Genomic DNA, 18828 nt, shown 5'->3' with positions numbered 1-18828 from the left:
AAAAACCGAAGCAGTCATCCTGACTAAAAAGAGAGTTCCGACCCTGCGTCCCATATCGTTAGTCGAGCCGATAATCGAGTCAAAACCAGCGGTAAATTAATGTTGAAATTAATGCCCACGTTTTTTTTGACAGTTGGTATATAAGTTAAGAAAAGAACTAGGTGTTTTTCCTTATACTGTAAATATTTTTATTTTTTTCCCCGCATACAATTGTTTCGGATACCACGTGCCTCCTTCCTTGAGCTGAGCTTTTTTAAGCAAATCAAAGCAGCAGCGAACAAGGCTGCAATTGGAGTTTCGGCGTTAAGTAGGCTAATGGCAAATATTGGGGGTCCTACGTCTAGCATGCGACGTCTGCTGATGAATTCAACGCAGTCTGTCCTGCTCTATGGCGCAGAGGTATGGGCTGACGCTCTTAGCAAGGAGGTATATCGGAAATGTCTCGCGTAAGTACAGAGACGGGGAGCTTTGCGGGTGGCGTCTGCGTACCGAGCTGTCTCTGAACCGGCCGTGATGCTGATCGCGGGAGTGATCCCCGTTGACCTTGTTGCTAAGGAACGTCAAGGGAGGTGATTGCTCGTGAAGAACGGCAATGCACCCTAGACGAGTGGCAGCTCTCTTGGTAAAATGAAACTAGAGGCGGATGCGCTGCGCGGCTCATCGGCAACTTAGGTGCGTGGCTGGATCGGAAACATGGTGAGACTGACTATTTCCTTACCCAGTTTATAAGTGGGTATGGAGGTTTTCAGTCTTACCTGCACAAGATTGGAAAGGCGCAATCTCCGTATTGTGTGTTTTGCAATGGAGTTATGGACAACGCCTACCATACTTTTTTTTCTTGTGGAAGGTGGGATGAGGTTCGTCAGCAGCACTATTTAAATGCAGGGATCTTTCTCCAGAGAACATTTTCGAAGAGATGCTGAGGAGTGCTGACAGGTGGAGGATGTTTCCCATTACGTTCGGGTCCTTCTCGTTGCTAAGAGGAGCCGGATGGCAGGGGGTCCCTTGAAATAACAGTTCCCTTCCTCCTCTTGCTTCCCGTTGGTGAAAAAAATTCCCTGATTTGAACGCTCCTCAAGGCGGGAGGGTTCCAGGTTAGCTCTCTGACGAAGGGGAGGTGTTTAGTTGGTAGTCCGACGACGTACCGAACCGAGAGTCCGACACTGTGTGTAGGGCTTTAATTGTAACCTGTACTGCTTTTGATGACCACTGCCCCTTGATTGGATGTTAGTAGCTAATCATCCGATGTTGCGCCTGGCATCAGCATCTCTCCTTCTTCTATGGTTGTCCATTCTATAAAATTCAAATCCACATCTTTATCCCACGATCAATTTAAGAAAAAAGTGTAACCTGGCTAGCCTGTCCGCCTGCGTAATGGCCTTAATTGAAACGAAGTTGTCCAAGATATTCATAGTCGTTTAGTAGAGACTAAGCTCCCCGTTGGTCCCGCACATTTCGACGTATGCTATTTTACCTTTGCTTGGGATCCCATTAGTACCTTTTGCAATGGAGTACCACCAACCCACATTGTTGGCTCGCCGGAAAATAATTTCCAGCGCCCTCCTCCCTCCCTACCACCTTCATCCTCGTAAGGTAATAGACGTTAGTGTCCGAATACTTATTAAAAATCTAAACATCTCTTTGAAAGAAAAATAACTCACTTCAACGTTAGCTTGAGAATTAGTCAAATAATGAGAAAAATGTAGATATCTCAAGTTTTGACGCTCCTTTTGAATGTCGAATCTATGTCCTGAATATTCTAATTTTTACTCTAATATCAAAATAACTTCAATTATATTCGTATTCTAACTAAAAATATTTTTTCCACGTTTTTTCCAGGGATTTCTAAGCAGTTCCCGTGCAACAATTACGAACACATTCGCACGAATATAAAATATAATGTTCCATAAAATAAAAAGTTAAATAATAAAAAACAATATCTACTACGAGTTTTTAAAAGTATTTTTAAAAACTATTAAAGTGAATAAAATAAAAGGAAGAAGGATTAAGTAGGATATAAAATTTTTCTGTCTTTTGCAATTTTATATTTTGCAGTTTTATAAAATATTAAATGCTAATAATAAGAAACAAAAAGTATTACGTATATCTAGATATAAATGTAATTCAATTAAAGAAAATATTTAGCAAAATTTAATCGTAACAAAAGAGTGACCTAACAACTTGTACTTATAGTAAAATATTTCAACACACAAACCGATCGATTTGATCTAAAAAAAGAATAAAGGAAAATTATCAGTGCTAATAAATTAGATATAAAAAATTTTAATTGAAAATTTAAGAAGAAATCCGGGTTTTGTGCAAAGCGCAATCAACAAGTTTTTTAAACAAAAAAAAGTATAAATAATTTTTTAAAATATATTTTTTTAAATTTATCAAATAATAACAACAATAAGACGACGAAGTGTCATAAAACATATTTAAATTATATATAAATATATATATACTCGGGATAAGTAAATAAATTACCATATTCAAGGTAAAAACACGCATATTTCAAGGTTAAGGTAGAAGGAGAGCAAGAGAAAGGAGAGATCCAGCAAAATGACTAACACAATGGACACTGTGGTGGTTCAGAATGGAGGTGCCAATGGATCTGTGGAAGGGGGTCAGGCTGAATCCAAAACAAATCTGATTGTTAACTATTTGCCGCAAACTATGACACAGGAGGAGATGCGTTCATTGTTTGCTAGTATTGGCGAATTGGAAAGTTGTAAATTGGTTCGTGATAAAGTTACTGGTGAGTGTCTTCATCTATTTTACTTTTCCCAGAAGTTTTGATTTAATGCTGACATTTATTTTGCAAAATCTGCATTGGATGCTTGATTTTATCAACTGAACAAGCAAAAATTTAACTAATATTTACAAAAAGTTGATTATACACAATATCTTGTAAATAGGATCATTGGGGCTACCAGGCATTAAGCTTGATTGACTTTAATGCCAAAAAAATTAATGCATGTAACCTGGTTGAAGATGAAGCAATGTAGGTTGGACTCGAGATAGCTATCAATCAATCAATCAATTAAAAATAAACAAGGATAGCAGTAAGATCATGTCACAAACAGAAAAAGTGTCGCTCCATTGAACCTTATTTAAATTGGTTCAATGTCTGTCTGTCCGTCTGTCTGACTGTCTGTCTTTTTTTTTTGAGGAGGTGGAAATCTTCAAAAGATGCTGGTCTGGACACACCAGCGTGTGGGATTTTTGCCCACTAAAACCACCCCCGACTCCCTTACTGCCCCGCGAAACCACCATAAGGTATTACATCACGGGGCGGACGCGGCTCACTCTAGCTTAACCACCTGTCTTCTATACGCGTCGCACATGACCGCGCTTTTCTCCTCTCCTCTGCCTTTCGCAGTTTATTTTGGATAGATGCGATTATAGAATTGACCGCATCCCAGTTTTCTTTTTGTGCTACCATTTTCGGCACCAGATTTTCTGGTACCAGCACCTCTCCTAGAATCTCCTCTAGATTCCTCCTTTCTTCCACAAATCTCATAATTTGGACAGTCGGGTGAGGTCTCCAATTTAAACCTGTGCAGGTATTGGCGATATCCTCCATGCCCCGTGAGAAACTGGGTGAGGTTATAATTAATCTCACCATGTCGTCTCTTCAACCACTCCTTGATGACAGGAATGAGTCTGTGAGTCCATCGACCCTTTCCCGAGCGTTCCCACCGCTATTGCCATCTATTTATGGATCTCTCTCTCTCAGCGTTCTTCGTCTGCAATAAGGAAGAGATTGGCTTCGCATTGTATATATTCGCCATCTCATCTGCCAAGAAGTGAATCGGCATCATTCCAGAGATGAAGAATGCTGCATCATCTGAGACAATCCTGAAGGCAGAGCATACCGTCAGAGCTGTCCTCCTGTAGACTGCACTCAGTTTGTTAGTGTTAACTGATAGCTGCAACGCCTCCCTCCAAACTGGCGCCGCATAGAGCATGATTGAGGTCACCACTCTGGCTATAAGCAACCTAGAGGTGTGCCGTGGCCCTCCCGCGTTTGGCATCATCCTCGCCAGGCCATACTAGCAGTGAATTGGGCCACATGGAGGGCTCTTTCCGTAGAGGCGCCTGTTTTAGCAGGTTGATCTAACCACACCTCTATGAAGGTTTATTCATCTAAAGTTTTTGCAGACCAGCCTGAAATCTTTCTCGGTTTCGGGCATGATGGGTCCTTGCCCTGTGACTGGATACATGTCTCAAAGAAGATCGCCTTGTGATCATACCACGCGCCAGCTCAGGACTGACAAAGGTCAGGTCTACAACCGAACCCGACTTCCCTTTCTGAAAGTTGCTCATAGCACCTTCGTTAGCCAAAACTATGTCCATTTGTGCAAAAGCTTCTAATAAACTGCGCCCCTTTGGCATTTGATTCTCTGCTGTCTGTCTGTCACACGCACTTTTCTCTGAAACGGCTATACCGATTCACACGAAATTCGGTGAGAAGGTGGGAGCTGTGAACGCCCAGACATGCAGTGAGTGATATCCTTCTACGTTTAGATTTAGCGGGAGTCCCCATACATCTGAAATCTGAAGATGCCTCTATATGGTGCCCAGGCTTCAAAATACTCTCCATATCGATATCTGTTCAAATTAAGTTAATAATAGTATATAATTATATTTTTGGGGAAATTGAGTAAAACCCTCCTTAAGTTTATCTCAGAGCTATAAAAGTGGTAATAGTATAAAATATAATATGAAGCATACTATCCCCAAGTTTGATCAAAATCATACTATTACTAACAAAGTTACAGTAGTTTAAACTTGACTTCACCGTGTACATTTACTGCAACTGAATATCAATATCACACTAAAGTGGGTGGTCAGACATGCTAAATGCATATACAAAACGAGCTAGGTACAAATGGGGTAGTTCTACACTGAAATAAACTCACAGAAGAAGCAAACAAAACCTTTCATATCTGAAGCGCCCAGCTTCCGGTTTCCCGATTTGTTTTTTTGGGAGTAGGATAGATGAATGCGTTTACGCACAGAGTGTTGGACTCCCGCAAGAGTACGCTATCGGACTACCAACTAAACACCTCCCTGTCATCAGAGAACTAGCCCGGAACCTTTGACACATTACTTCGGGCTAGCCCTCCCACTCTCCCGGTTTTGGAAGCTTTCAAGTCAGAGAATACCTTTCACCAACGGAAGGGGAGGGGAGGAATGGAGTTGTTAGTTCAACCCCTTACCATCTGATCCCTCCACCGGTCAAGTTCAATCTTCTTCGCAATAAGAAGAGCCCAAACATAATCCGCAACACGATTCCAGCTGCCAGCGCTCTTCAGCATCTCTCTGACAATGATGTCTGGAGAGAGCTCGCCTATGTCTGCATAAAGCTACTGGCGGAGGCCGTCCCACTTCTCGCAAGAGAAAAAGGTGTGTTCAGCGTCTTCCGGCACTCCATTGCAGAACACACAATCAGAAGATCGCGCCTTCCCAATCCTCTGCAGGTAAGACTGAAAACCTCCATGCCCACTTAGAAGTTGGGTAAGGAAGTAGTCAATCTCACCGTGCGTTCAGTTCAACCAAGGGTCTAATTTATCGATGAGCCGCGCAGTCCATCTGCCCCTTGGCTCATTTTACCAAGAAAATTACCACTCGGTAAGGGTGCATTGAAATTCTTCATGGGCAACCACCTCTCTTAAGTTCTCGCCCTTACGGCGTAGATAAATTTGCGCTTCTTGGCAAGGAGGGCAACGGAGATCACTCCCGCGGTCACCGTCACAGCTAGTTCGGAGACCGTGCGATAAGCAGGCGCCACTCGCAAAGCTCCCCACCTCTGTACTTGAGCAAGGCGTTTACGACGCAGCCCTGTCCGCTGTTGCTTTGATTTGCTCCATCTTCGAGTCGACCAATAAACCAAAGTATTTAACCGCTGGTTTTGACTTTACAGTCAACTCGCCGATCGATATGGGATGCAGGGTCGGGATTCTCCTTCTGATCAAGATGGCTACTTCCCTTTTTTCCACCGCAAGGCTGAAACCGTGAGCAGTCATCCATCCGCTTACCCGTCACATCAATATGCCAAGTCTGCTTTGCGCCTGTTTAACAGTGCGTCCGGTAACAAATGCCGCAACGTCGTCTGTATAACCGACCAGGGGCAACTCTTCGGGCATATCGAGTCCCAGCAAACTACGATAAGAAGCGTTCCAGAGCTCCGGCCCTAGGATGGATTTACTCCCGACGTGATTTCCATCCTCCTTTGGCCCTCTAGCGTCTCATAGAGCAGGTAGCGGTCTTTCAGATAATCTCTCAATATCCGCACGTGAAATGGGTTTTCTAATGTGCCTAGCATATTTGTCCATCTTACGGAATTAAAGGCATTTCTGACATCATGAGGAGCACCATCCGTCGAGATCCGTAGTTGGTGCCTCGGCTCGATGAACCGCAACTACGACCCCCATAATAGCTTCCACAGTGGATCTCCCCATTCTGAACCCGAACTGCCTTGGGGAGAAGTCCCAGGCAGCGCGGATGGCTTTCTGATGAGCTTCTCGAGCACTTTTCGGGCCGTGTCAAGCATACACAGTGGTCGGTATACAGACGGGAGTTCCGAGTCTCCTTTACCCTTACTGATCAACGCGAGTCTGGCCACTTTCTAGCGACAAGGAAAAATGCCCTCTTTCAAGCAACCATTGAACGCTTGAAGCAGCAATTCTGGCCATTGGCGCAACACGAGTTTGTAAGCTTCCGCCGGGATACCATCAGGGCCTGGCTCCTTCTTGTTTTTCATAGTGAGAACTGGTTCTTCGTGCTCTCTCATTGTGAAAAGGGGGCAATCCTCAACACTTTCTGCACTATTTACATCAACCCGTACAGGGTGTCTGGGGAACAATGTCCACACAATGCAGTCCATCTGGTTGGTACTTAGTATGCAAGACCTACGCAGAGCCCAGTTTTCCGGGTAACAAGCTTATAGCCAAGTCCCCACGGGTCCTCATTCACCCCTTTAAAACAGGTCTGCCAGCCACGAGCTTTGCTTTTATTCATAGCGCTGCGGAGTCTCCTTTTTGTGGATATATACTGTGCTTTTATGACACATGCCTCCTCGTTGGCGTGCAAACGTTGTGCCAAACGGCGGAGCTTATGACACTCCCTCCGTTGGTCGGCAATTTCTGTCCACCAGAGCATAGAAGGCTTATTGCGCCTGAGGCCCCTCCGGGGCATAAAAGCCTGACACGCCGTCGTTATCAGGTTCATCACAATTCTATGGTATAGGAGCAACATCTGAACAATGAATCAGGCTGAAAATGCCTTCGCCCAGAGGGTTCTTAGGCGAGTGAGAAACGGTAGCCCGCGATGAAAAAGATACAACAAAGAGTTGTATCTTTCATATATCGATGTCACCAAGGACATAAAAATTCGGAAACTCCAATAGGCATGATAGTTAGAGAGAATGGCTGACAAGAACACTTCTTTAAGGTTTTCTTTGAGGTAGGGGAGAAGCATAGCTTTTGAGTACTCAGACTGTAGTGACCGATTGTACTCAAAGCCTTCAACCCTACTCAGAGTAAAAGGGAGACGACCACCTGCAATGCTTCGAGACAGATGGAAGGAGTTCACTGAAAACGCGAGCTGCATGCTGCTCATTTTTCAAGGACGTGGTCGATCGACCGGGAGTAATGGAGATGAGGACTTTGAAAAGTCAAAGACTGACATCTGACTGAATTTGATCCTTAGCCAGCAGAGATTCAGAACAATAAATTTTCAGGGCAGAGGTGAGGCAGCGTCTGACGATTTGCCTCTGCCCTGGTAAGAAACCGTAAAGCCGCCATCGCTTCACTTTTTTGAATAAATTTTCAGTAAACAGGTTGTCGGCCTAAAAAGGAGTAGACGTCTCCCTCACTCAACGGAATATGTTTGAGATTTTCCCGAACGCATGAAAAAAGCGAGAACCAGAGCCACCAAGGATAAGTTTGTTCAGTGTTAACATCGTGACTGTCCAAAATCTCATGGAGTAAAAATAAAGGCATCATTCTCTAGAAAATCGCTCTTTATTAGTTATAATGGGGTCAAACAAACAAGTGCCCACTTCTGAACAGATCGTGCTGAATGGGTTCCACATTTGTTATTAGAGAATTCGAAATGGTATTGTATGGATTTGAGATTTCCAGAGGATTCTCTAATCGATGTTAGAAGGACAATATATTGCAAAAAAGGGTAGCAGCCGTAGTACGGTTATTGTGCAATGTAATTGTGACCTTTTGGATGCCCCAAAATTGTCAAAGTAAAAACAAGCCAGAAACTTGAAGCTCAGCATCTGTGGGATGAAAGGTTTTGTCGATTTTTAATGTTATTGAATTCGAAGTGGTGCTGACAATTTACTTCTTAGGGAGTAGTAATTAGACGAGAAAGAAGCAACTTTGACTTACTATAACTTTGTTAATAGCAGTAAGACTTCTACCAAATTTCCAGTGTGATATTCTGCCATAATTACAGATCTCAGGTGAACTTAATGCGGTTCGTAGTAAATTTTCAAAATATAAAATGTAAAATGTATAGAGAATATAATCCTTCTGCAGGAGAACGCCCATATTCAAACAGATTAAGATGGAAATCATGAGGACGTCCTCCTTATAGTTCCGAATTATCACTCTGTGGTTTGCTTCTTTTGAGACCCTATTTTTGTTTTTTTATTTTTCGGAGTAGAGGAGGTGAATGCGTTCACGCGTAAAGTGTTTAAGACCTTCCTGTCATCAGAGAACTAGCAAGGAATTCCTTGCACTAACGCAACGGAGAGGAGAAGCGAGTTGTTAGTTCAAAGAACCCCTGTCCTCTTCCTCCCCTCCCTCTGCGCGATAATCATCTCGGGCGGTTCTGAGACAGTGCAATAAGCCGAAGCCACGTGCAAAGCTCCCCGTCTCTGCACTTAGGCAAGGCGCTTATGATACACCTCTTTGCCAAGGGCATCAGCCCGTATCTCCGCGACATAGAGCAGAACGGACTGCATTGCTGCGACAACAAGACGTCTCCTGATAGATATAGGACTACCAACATTCGCCGTTAGCCGACTAAAGACTGAGACTCCAGCTTCAGCCCTGTCCCTTGCTACTTTGATTTGCTCAACGAAGCTAATCTTCGTGTCGAACATTAAACCGTTGATTTTGACTCTATAGTTGGGATTCTTTTTCTACGCAAGATGACTACTTCGGTTTTTTTCCAGCGCAAGGCAGTCATCCATCCACTTATTCGTCGTATCAATATGCCACGCCTATTGTGTGCCTGTTCAATAGTGCGCAAGGTCGCCCGTGTAACCAATCGGGCGTGATTCTTCTCGCATGTCAACTATTAGCAGACTATCGTAGGAAGCGTTCCAGACGTGCGGCCCTAGAGTAGATCCCTGTGCTACTCCCAAAGTGATCTGCATTCTCCTCTAGCGTTTTATAGAGCAGGTAGCGGTCCTTCAGATAATACGCAAGAGATAGCTCGGCGCGTATTTTTTAATGTGCATATCTTTCCATCTTACGGAATTGAAGGCATTTCTGATATCAAGTATTATGAGGAGTATCATCCGTCGAGATCTGCAGCTGTGTGCCTCAGCTCGATGAACCGCATCCATGACCTCCATAACAGCATCCAATCCAATCCAATGATTGAAGGCAGTACTACCGCATGGGGGCTTCTTGTTGATCCGCTTTTATGTAATCCGTTTTGGGCATTTAAGTCACTGACCTTGGACGCGAGCAAAGAAAGTCTCTTGACGATTTACTAGGTGAAGACTACGGGTCGAGAAATACTGAGCCTAGCCTGCTTCGTAGAGATGTTTTCCAATATCGTCAAATTTTACTCTCAAGATAACCGAAACTTTTGAAGTCACGGTGGTCATTTTAAAATAAACGCAAATGTCAATCTTCATTTCCTTTTGCGACCAAATCCAGGCCTACTCCGCCACGGAGAACACCGATGGTGGCAAGTGTCAATCGAATTAACAACATTCGAAATAATTCCTTTGCTGATTCCAGCGACACGAAAGTCCTGGGGGTTTAACGGGAGTACCCATCTCGTGGAGTGAATCCCACGGTCTTCTTAAGATGTGGATTGATTTTGTGACCGCAATCAGAGCCCCGCCGCAGCAAACTACGACGGTACCAGTCTATACTGAGTGCATGGCTCAGCATTTATACTGGCGGATGCAAGACCTACCTAAATCTCTACCGAATTAAGGAGCACGGCACCCATGTTGAAACACAACACCACGCTGAGACCCAAAGGTCTCTGTTCGCTTGAACTCAACCCACATCCCCCATGAAGCTCCCACTAGGGGGGCAACCGCAAACAACCAAGCTAAACGCACAACCCCCATGAAACTCCCACTAGCGGGCCAACCGCAAACAACCGAGCTGAACGCACATACAACAGGAGTTTACCTGAAGTTTGTGAATTCAGAGGCTACCCCGGTTCCCAGGGTACCAGTAAGGTTTCGTGACTATTGCCACTTCAGATGAGTCCCCGTGCAGACTCGGGTCTGATCGCCTTTGGAGCATTCGCCTACTGCATCACGGCCAGCAAGCCAATGCGATACAGCATCTCTCGGTGAAACCACTATGGAGGTTCTCCTTGCCCACTTGGCTTTGGTCCAGTCGACAGGGTTGCCGCACCGTCTTCCTCCCCGTCACCGCCACTCCACACCTGATTCCAGCGATAATGAATAATGCCTTCCTCCAGGCGAGCATTAAATGCCCCAAGCAGCAAGCTTGGCCGCTGGCGGAACACCAGTTTGTAAACTTCCGCCGGGATACCTTCAGGTCTTGGTGTCGTCTTGTTTTTCATGATGAGAACTTGTTCTTCGATCTCTTTTACTATGATAAAACAGCAGTCCTCGACGTTTTCTGTTGTTACTAGGTTCATCACTGAATGCACGACAATGTCAGCTGCGACGCTGCACTCCTCGGAGGCGCCTTCCACCGCGACCCTGCCTGTTCCAAGAACTTCAACGAATTTCCCGATGTTTACGTTCGCGACATTCCACACGCAGGAGGAGCTCCAGGTTTATGCACGCCGGCAATTTAATTCATCGGCTGTGTTGGCGCAACGTGTATTTCGTCGCAGATTTTCTGGCCGTTCGACATCAACTGGACAAACACTGCGGCGTTTCACCACTCACCTTAAAGAGAGTGGAACAACACGAAATGTTCCCAAGGCTGGCCGACCCCGGAACAGCCGTTCTACTGAAAATATCGGTGCTGTTGCCCAAGATGTCGAAGAAAAGCCCGGAACATCGACTATACGATGTACCACGCAATTGGGCATTAACCGGCGGTCCCTACGCAGAATTTTGGTGGAAGATATGAAGATGTTTCCTTACAAAATGCAGATAATGCATCAGCTGTTAACTGTTGACCACCAAACGTGTCTAACCTACGCTCAAGCCATCTTGAATCTCAACAAAGTGGGGGATGATTTTTCATCGAAAATTATCATGAGCAATAAGGGTAATTTTCATCTTCGTTTTCGTGAATAAACGAGATAATCGCTTCTGGGACAATGAAAAACGATGTATCAGCCACGAAGAGCCATTACACCCGCTCAAAATTGCTGCATGGTTTGTTGTTTACGCTGGAGGAGTAATGGGGCCATTTTTCTTCGAGAACAATTAGACGAATAGGGGCTGGAGAACATGTGGTTCTAACAGGACGGCACAACGCGCACACCGCTCGAGTCACAACCGATATTCTGAAGGAAGCATTTCCAGGTCACTTAATCTCTCGTTTTGGTGATTTGCGCTGGTTGGCCAGATCACCCGATTTAACCGTTCCAAATTTCTTTTTATGGGGTTTTTGAAGTCTCCGGTTCACGTCAACAAGCCTTAGACTCTTGGAAACCTTGAGGAGAATATTCGCTAGGAATGCGAGAACTTGTCGCCCGAAGCTCTGGCGAGATTAATGGAAAGTACCATACCATCTCGCCAGAGTTGATGTCCATATAGTCCCGGGAGATCCACTCTGGCGACAGCGACTTGGCCGATATCATCATCAGCAAAAGAACATCGGGTATTTACTTTCGCCCAACCTCGTTTGAATTGGGTTCAATACTTTTCTCTAGTTTGACTGGTTATCCACAATAAAAGATCCATACTCTCCTGACGTTAGGAACCAAAGGCTTGAAAGGGGAGTCTGATCATACAATATTTCAAAGACTTGAACTATAAGATATTTTCAGTTTTCCAACGTGTGTTGTAAAACTTAACGACCTCTCAGTTTAAGTGGGTGGAGATAGAACTCTCCAAGAACCCATCTATTCAGTTATTTTCTGGTCTGCCCCACTCACAGAATTCCAAAAGGCAGAAAACATGTGATGCATTCTGGAGTAAGACCCTCGCAAGAAACCCTTATCTTTAGTCTGAGGAAGCCAAACTATTCAATATGGTCTCCTACTTTTGCTCGTAGTGATAAAAGATAGCTGAACACATATATATCAACCTTATGCATAGTACAACGAAAATCACTTTGAGAAAATTATCTGTGACGTCAATGTAGTAATAATGACAGTTAGCCAGGACACAACATTATATAACACTAGCACGAATAATGAGTGAGGATAATTGTTAACAGATGACTCTAATGCTAGACAGGAGATCTTGTCAAAAGCGGAAAGTAGTTTTCTAGCAAATTGTTTGCATCCCTTTCTGTAATGTTCCGCGGGGTATAAGAGAGCCGGAGATCCCCCACGGAGTTAGTCTAGTTCTGGAGTTAGAACAGGTCGCGTAGGTTCTAAATACGCCTCGAATTGTACTAGTTGAAGGAATTGTTCTATAATTAATTGTGCAATACGCTTCTTAATTTAGCGTAAAATAAAAACTAATATTAAAGTTATAGAATAGGTTTTTGTTTAGTGCTACGCAATCCAGTGATACGAGTCTACGTAAAGCAAATACGTTAGAATAGTATAAATGAAGGTTACTCCTTTCAGTTATTTTAGGCATTCAATCAAATTGCTGCCCAGTGACTGTTGAGGTTCATAAGTAGACAGGACATAATATTGTTCTGAGACACAATCAACATCACATTAACACCGAACTAATGCTAATCGAATCCTTTCATTTTATTTTGCCAATTTGCCAGGCTACAGGCTCCAATATTTTAATTATTTCAAAATAAACTTTGTTACTTATGATTATCATTTTCATTTTATTTACAGTTTTACCCGCCTCACTAACTGCTTTAAATCCCGCTCTACAGCAAGGTATGTTTTTTCAATAATAATCTCAGCAAAAGGACGACATAAAGCTACTTGAACATATCATTTTATGATTTCCTGAATATCCTTTTTACGTTTTCGCATAGTAGCTAGCTTTTCCAAACATCCAGAAACAATAAAACTTAAATGATTTTTCAGGACAAAGCTTGGGTTATGGATTCGTCAATTATCAACGAGCAGAAGACGCAGAGAAAGCAATTCAAACGCTCAATGGCCTCCGATTACAGAACAAGATCATAAAAGTTTCATTTGCCCGTCCCAGTTCCGAGTCGATAAAGGGTGCTAATTTATATGTTTCGGGTCTTCCCAAAAATCTATCACAGCCGGATTTGGAGGCGATGTTTGCAGCATATGGAAGGATAATTACATCTCGTATACTCTGTGATAATATGTCTGGTGAGTCCAAAGCGTTCCAAGTTAATTGTGTCCTTTATTTAGGGGAACCCTTCCTTGGAAATCCTGAATCTTTTCTCTTTCGAATTCAATGTAAAGTTTACTTTAATTATTTTTAGGTCTATCCAAAGGTGTCGGATTTATTCGATTCGATCAACGTGTTGAAGCTGAACGGGCCATTCAGGACTTAAATGGAAAAGTACCGAAAGGCTGCACGGATCCTATAACAGTGAAATTTGCTAATAATCCAAGTAGCAATTCAAAGGCTCTTCCACCGCTCGCTGCATACTTGACACCGCAAGCAGCTACAAGAAGGTTGGCAGGCTCAGTACCATCAGCTGGCAGGTTTAGGTTAGATTTGTATAAGACATAATGCCGGGAATAGTGGCATATGTTTAGATGATTCAAATTTCGAAATTTTTAATTGGAAACTTATGATGGCGAGCTATACTGCAATATATTTGTAGGATCACTCGAATAGTGATGAATTCAAAAATTTACGGGAACTTTCCAAAAGTTTATCGATATTTTAAACAATTGATTGGCTTTCACAATATATCCTTTATATTGTGCATGCTTTTATTTAGCTCGGGGCGTCAAAAGGTGCTCTTCAAACCCCATAGTCAAAATCATCCTTCCTTCCTTACATGGAAAGAGGATACCATAGCCCTCTCCAAAGAGCAAAAACAACAGCAAATGATGATCACTTCTTAACCATCGGTTGCTCCTTAGGATCTGGCTCAAAGCCATAGCCTTATCCACGATAACGAAAAATCGGTCCTGTACAAGCTAGATTTGTCCTTGAAATGTCAGGTCTCGTTTTTTTTTCTGTTCAATGAACAACATTCTCTGCGATCTACATGGGGCGCTGGCCTTTAGGGGACCATGCTGCCAAACCTGACGTACCCTACATTCCGCATTGCTGAGGCTGCAGAGAAAAGAGAGAAAACCTCAAGCACTTGTTTTGCGATTGCCTAGTTCTAGCTTGCGCTAAGCTACGGACACTAAGTTACCATTTTTTTGAAGACTTCACAGACTAGCTGGAGCATGGGAGAGCTGCTTTCCTTCGTGAAAGCTACAGACTGCCTCTGAAGCCTTGAGCCGGCCGAACTCTGACTCCTTGCTCTCTTACCACAACAGTCATGGTCTCAGGAGTTTGCGGCATCAAATCGGCGCACCATAGCTCTACTTGAGGTCCTCGGAGCGGCCATTGATACTCACCTACCTACCTAAAATACGGATGTTTTTTCATGTTGAGTTTGTAGGCAATCATTCTTTAATTACCGTCATGTCCTTTCATGGCCTTGTAACCTTAACCCAATGTATCATGGGCATAGTCTACTATCATAACGACTACAGAGCCGACTTGCCGAAACCCATACTGTAGCCCGATAGACCATTTACCAGTTCAAAGCATGAGAGGGGCCGAATTTATGCCGGAAACACTCCTTCTACCATGTACGATTTAAGTATGCTTTTGAACCGCTCGGGACTGGTCTCAGCAGCCGACATGCACCGATCTTCCGTACTTCCCTTCGGTAAGCCCAGAAGTCACAAAAGTGCCCTGTTGAACTATTAACTAAGATCGACCTATCTTCTGCTGCAAAAAAAAGTGCTAATTATTTTCAAAAATCCACGAGTACATCATTTGCGGTGGGCACATATCTTATTCATTACAACTTTGTAGGCGAGTTCGTATTAGCCTCAAGACACAGTTGCCTGTAGAAATCTTATTTGCTTTCTCTTGTGGGCTTCTCTTAACGCCAAGATATCCTGATTCCTGTATTTTAGTTTTCTGCTATGATGATGGCATTGTTGCGGTACATGCCTATGTTATACGCGGAGACAATTGACTCACCTTTTCCATCGCTATTCCTTTCGGGACGTGCCCTCCTATAACGCTGATGGTTATATAATATTTCTTCCCCAAAACCGCGATAGATCACCCAATTATTTTATTTTTTTAACTTCCAGAATCCTTCGATTATCATTTCGTCCGTTTCCAGTGTCCAGAATTCATTCGTCGATTAGAGCATCCCTTTCACCAGCAAGGTACTGAGGCATGTCACGCCGACGATTGATTCCAATCTTCAACCTCAGAGAGTAGGCAAACACTCAACGCTGGCTAAGGCGATGTTTACCTTTGCAATGGTTTCGAACAGAAATCGGGCGCCTCGTCACTGGACTTGCCGATTTCAACACCCAGCAAGCAATTATTTTCAGGTTGTGATCTCTAAGGTCTACCACTAAACTGTCTACCATCTCCTCGGATTTCGCTGTTATTGCACAAGGATATTCACATTCCTATATTAGGTTCTTGTAAGCCCTTGCCCAAGTAGTACTACCATAATTTCAGTACGATTTGTAAACCACTGCCAGACTACAGCCTGCTCTCGAAGAAGCAAGTCCTGAGTGTCCTGTAGTGGTTAAGATTGGTTTCAATTATTCTCATTTACACATATGGTTCAGGTTCCTCCATTATACTGAACACTGGAACCACCTGCAACGTGTCGATTGCCCACAGCCTTTTTCCCCTTGCGCAACATGCATCGTAAGTCTCCGATGCCAATTCTGATAAGGTGACCCTCATGTTCGCACCTTTTCAATGTACCATCTTGGCTAATGCATGCTACTGTGAAGTGTGCACCTCTTTCTGTTTTCCTCTTGGTTTTTATGGTACTGTCCTATACAGTTGATACCGAATTACGAAGTAACCTCATTAACCTAATTCACTGCATCGTCTCCTTCTTTGTGACTGTAACCTCAGTTTACTTTCGCAGTAACTTTTCTTTGATTTTTTCTTCTTCATAGCTTGCTAAGATCTTGCTAAGGGGTACTGACATCGCCCTACTTCATTTCTCCCTTTGTCGCTTACCTTACCTTGAGAAAGTGCCACCTACTTTTCTCGAGTAAATTTCTCACTGGGGTTTTCTCTTCCACAGACAACTTAATGTACTTTATCGAAACCCGGATGTTCTGGTGAATACTTCGCCCAAACAGTTCATTTATGCGCTCCTCCAGTGTTTCCATTTGCTCCCTTTCACAATTGCCATCAGTACAAAAATGCGAATATTGATCCGGGGCCAATCCGCATCAGTGAACCTAAATCTCCAACTACTGAGGCAGTGTTTTCACTAAATACCGACGGACGGGAGCCCGCTTATCCTCTACCGAAAACCGCCGGTACTGGTTTTCCAGAACCCTGTTCAGTAAAAAACTTTCCTTTTACCCTTCCAATATTTGGTATCGACCAATATAGATTTCGTCCCTTTTAGGCCTTTGCAACGTTTCCTGTCCTTACCGCTTGATAGAATCCATCCCGGAGTAACTAGCTAGAGGTCTGGTTGTGGTTATCCACACTGAATTATTATGTTTAAAGAACTGGACAGTCAAGCCTCAACATACTCGAAGGGGAAATTAGACCCCCTTTTCAAGGGAGTCAACTAAAGCGGCTCTTAGCACGAAACGTCACCAGAAGTTATCTTGTATTATGGGAACCATAATGGTCCGCTGAGAGCAGATCTATATCTGCACATTCCAGGAGAATTATGAGGATGTGCTCTCGGCGCGATAATTTATGTTTGTTCTTTGGATTTTAATAATGTTTACGGTTAAGCGCATACCGCGGGCAAAGCTGGTATTACCACCTTACAGCTCGGGGTCGACCCACTTACTTGTGGCAGTAATGTTAGACCAACCGCGCATCAATAGGTATGAGTGCTGGGACTACACCCAGTGAATGTGATTCCCAAATCAATCAATCAATCCCAACTCAGGACATCAACGGAAGCCATGAGGGATTTAAGTACGATGCATGTAGCTGACAATATTATAGGAACTACAGCCGCCCTCTCGAGATGCCAAAATTCCTTGATTTGCCGAGTCGGTGGGTCATAGTTCACCTTCTTATCCACGTAGTTCCAATCAACGTTGGTATTCTTGGGGCAGCATCAATAATATATGTGGAACGACCTGTCTTATTAACTACCAGTACGTCAGGCTTGTTATTCAGTATTTGGCGATCAGTTACAACTTGGCGGACCCAATACATGCTGGAAGCAGAACTATTGAGCTATTTCTTGCGGCCCATATCGGCAAACCGGACATGTTTTCGTGATCAGCCTAGCCTCTAACGCCGAAAACCACACATCCTCCACTAGCCGCTCATAATGAAGGAGATTTTTATAAGCTCCGATAGCTTCTTATAAACTCAGGTGGTTACCATGCCAACCTGAATGGCACACATAAATCTCTCCGTCTCAGCAAAAAGCTCCCCAGCATACATGCATTTGTTCGACAAATGCCTTCAACTTCCATTCATCAATTCGCTCCAGATCTGACTTCACTACACTCAGAGGATTGAAAGATCTATCCTTCATGTTAGGTGGAGTCAATCCGCAATCTACCTTTCAAATAACCGCATACATAAGGTTCGCCTTTTCCTTACTGTAAAAATAAGCGAATTGCAAATCGTCTTGGCGGTGACATTGTGCCACAACGTCAACCACCCCGCTACTCACACTTAGCACCTAGGTTAAGGCAGGCAGACCTGCAGTAAGGAAGGGTAAGAATTCCTCTGACCGACAAATGTTCTGATTTATATTATGTACCAATCGGCCGGGTAGACTGGTGAACTTTTTGCACACCCGTTCCACTCCAGGACCCTCTTAGTTCCTCGAATTGTCGAACCTCCCGTTCGGTAACTTCGGCAAAAGTCATACTCGGCATAGTGGCACCTGAGTCAACCATTCATATTGAAGTTATCCATCCCTCCCCCTTTCACACTATTACTGTTATTACGAGATTTTACAAAATTGAACTCATGCCGTTTTTCAGGTGCTGACACCGTCATTAAGAAAATGCCAACTTTTGTGGGTATTTTCACTGAAACTTTCTTTTTCTTGGCAGGCTGTTGGAACCCTAAGGATCGCCGTCCCATTTTCGTTTCCTAACTACCGATTACCTTATTTTAAGAAAGTGTTACTCACATTTCCCGCGTGAATGTTCCATTTGATGCTTGGGAGCTTTCCCCTCTAGGTCCCCAATGTCTGAAAATTATACAGTCCGTATGGCTTACTGAATATTCCGTTTCTCCTCCCCCTCCCCGGTGTCCCTAAAAGCATTTATTTCGATCCTTGGAAAATCCGTATTCATTTCAGCGACATTGGGAAGCTGACGCTCTACCCCCTTGATCATCGCGCC

The 18828-nt window shown here is 43.7% G+C and overlaps 1 protein-coding gene across 6 annotated transcripts in view; it reads left to right on the top strand.

The window, feature by feature from the left end:
- The window catches only part of LOC119655962 (ELAV-like protein 2), a 68121-nt gene that overhangs the window by 36327 nt on the left and 12966 nt on the right, over positions 1 to 18828 (top strand). For 5 of the 6 annotated variants that reach the window (XM_038062191.1, XM_038062190.1, XM_038062189.1 and 2 more), the window contains exons 2-5: positions 1840 to 2758; positions 13174 to 13218; positions 13372 to 13629; positions 13746 to 13941. In XM_038062191.1, coding sequence (XP_037918119.1) covers positions 2563 to 2758; positions 13174 to 13218; positions 13372 to 13629; positions 13746 to 13941 — 695 coding nt within the window. In that variant the 5' untranslated portion in view covers positions 1840 to 2562. The remainder of the gene's footprint in view (positions 1 to 1839; positions 2759 to 13173; positions 13219 to 13371; positions 13630 to 13745; positions 13942 to 18828) is intronic. The other variant, XM_038062188.1, reaches the window with a different exon arrangement.

Source organism: Hermetia illucens, chromosome 4 (assembly GCF_905115235.1).
Source record: "Hermetia illucens chromosome 4, iHerIll2.2.curated.20191125, whole genome shotgun sequence".
Classification (NCBI taxonomy): Eukaryota; Metazoa; Arthropoda; class Insecta; order Diptera; family Stratiomyidae; genus Hermetia; species Hermetia illucens.
Note: the sequence above shows the minus strand (reverse complement) of the source record. Positions and strands in the feature narration are given on the sequence as shown.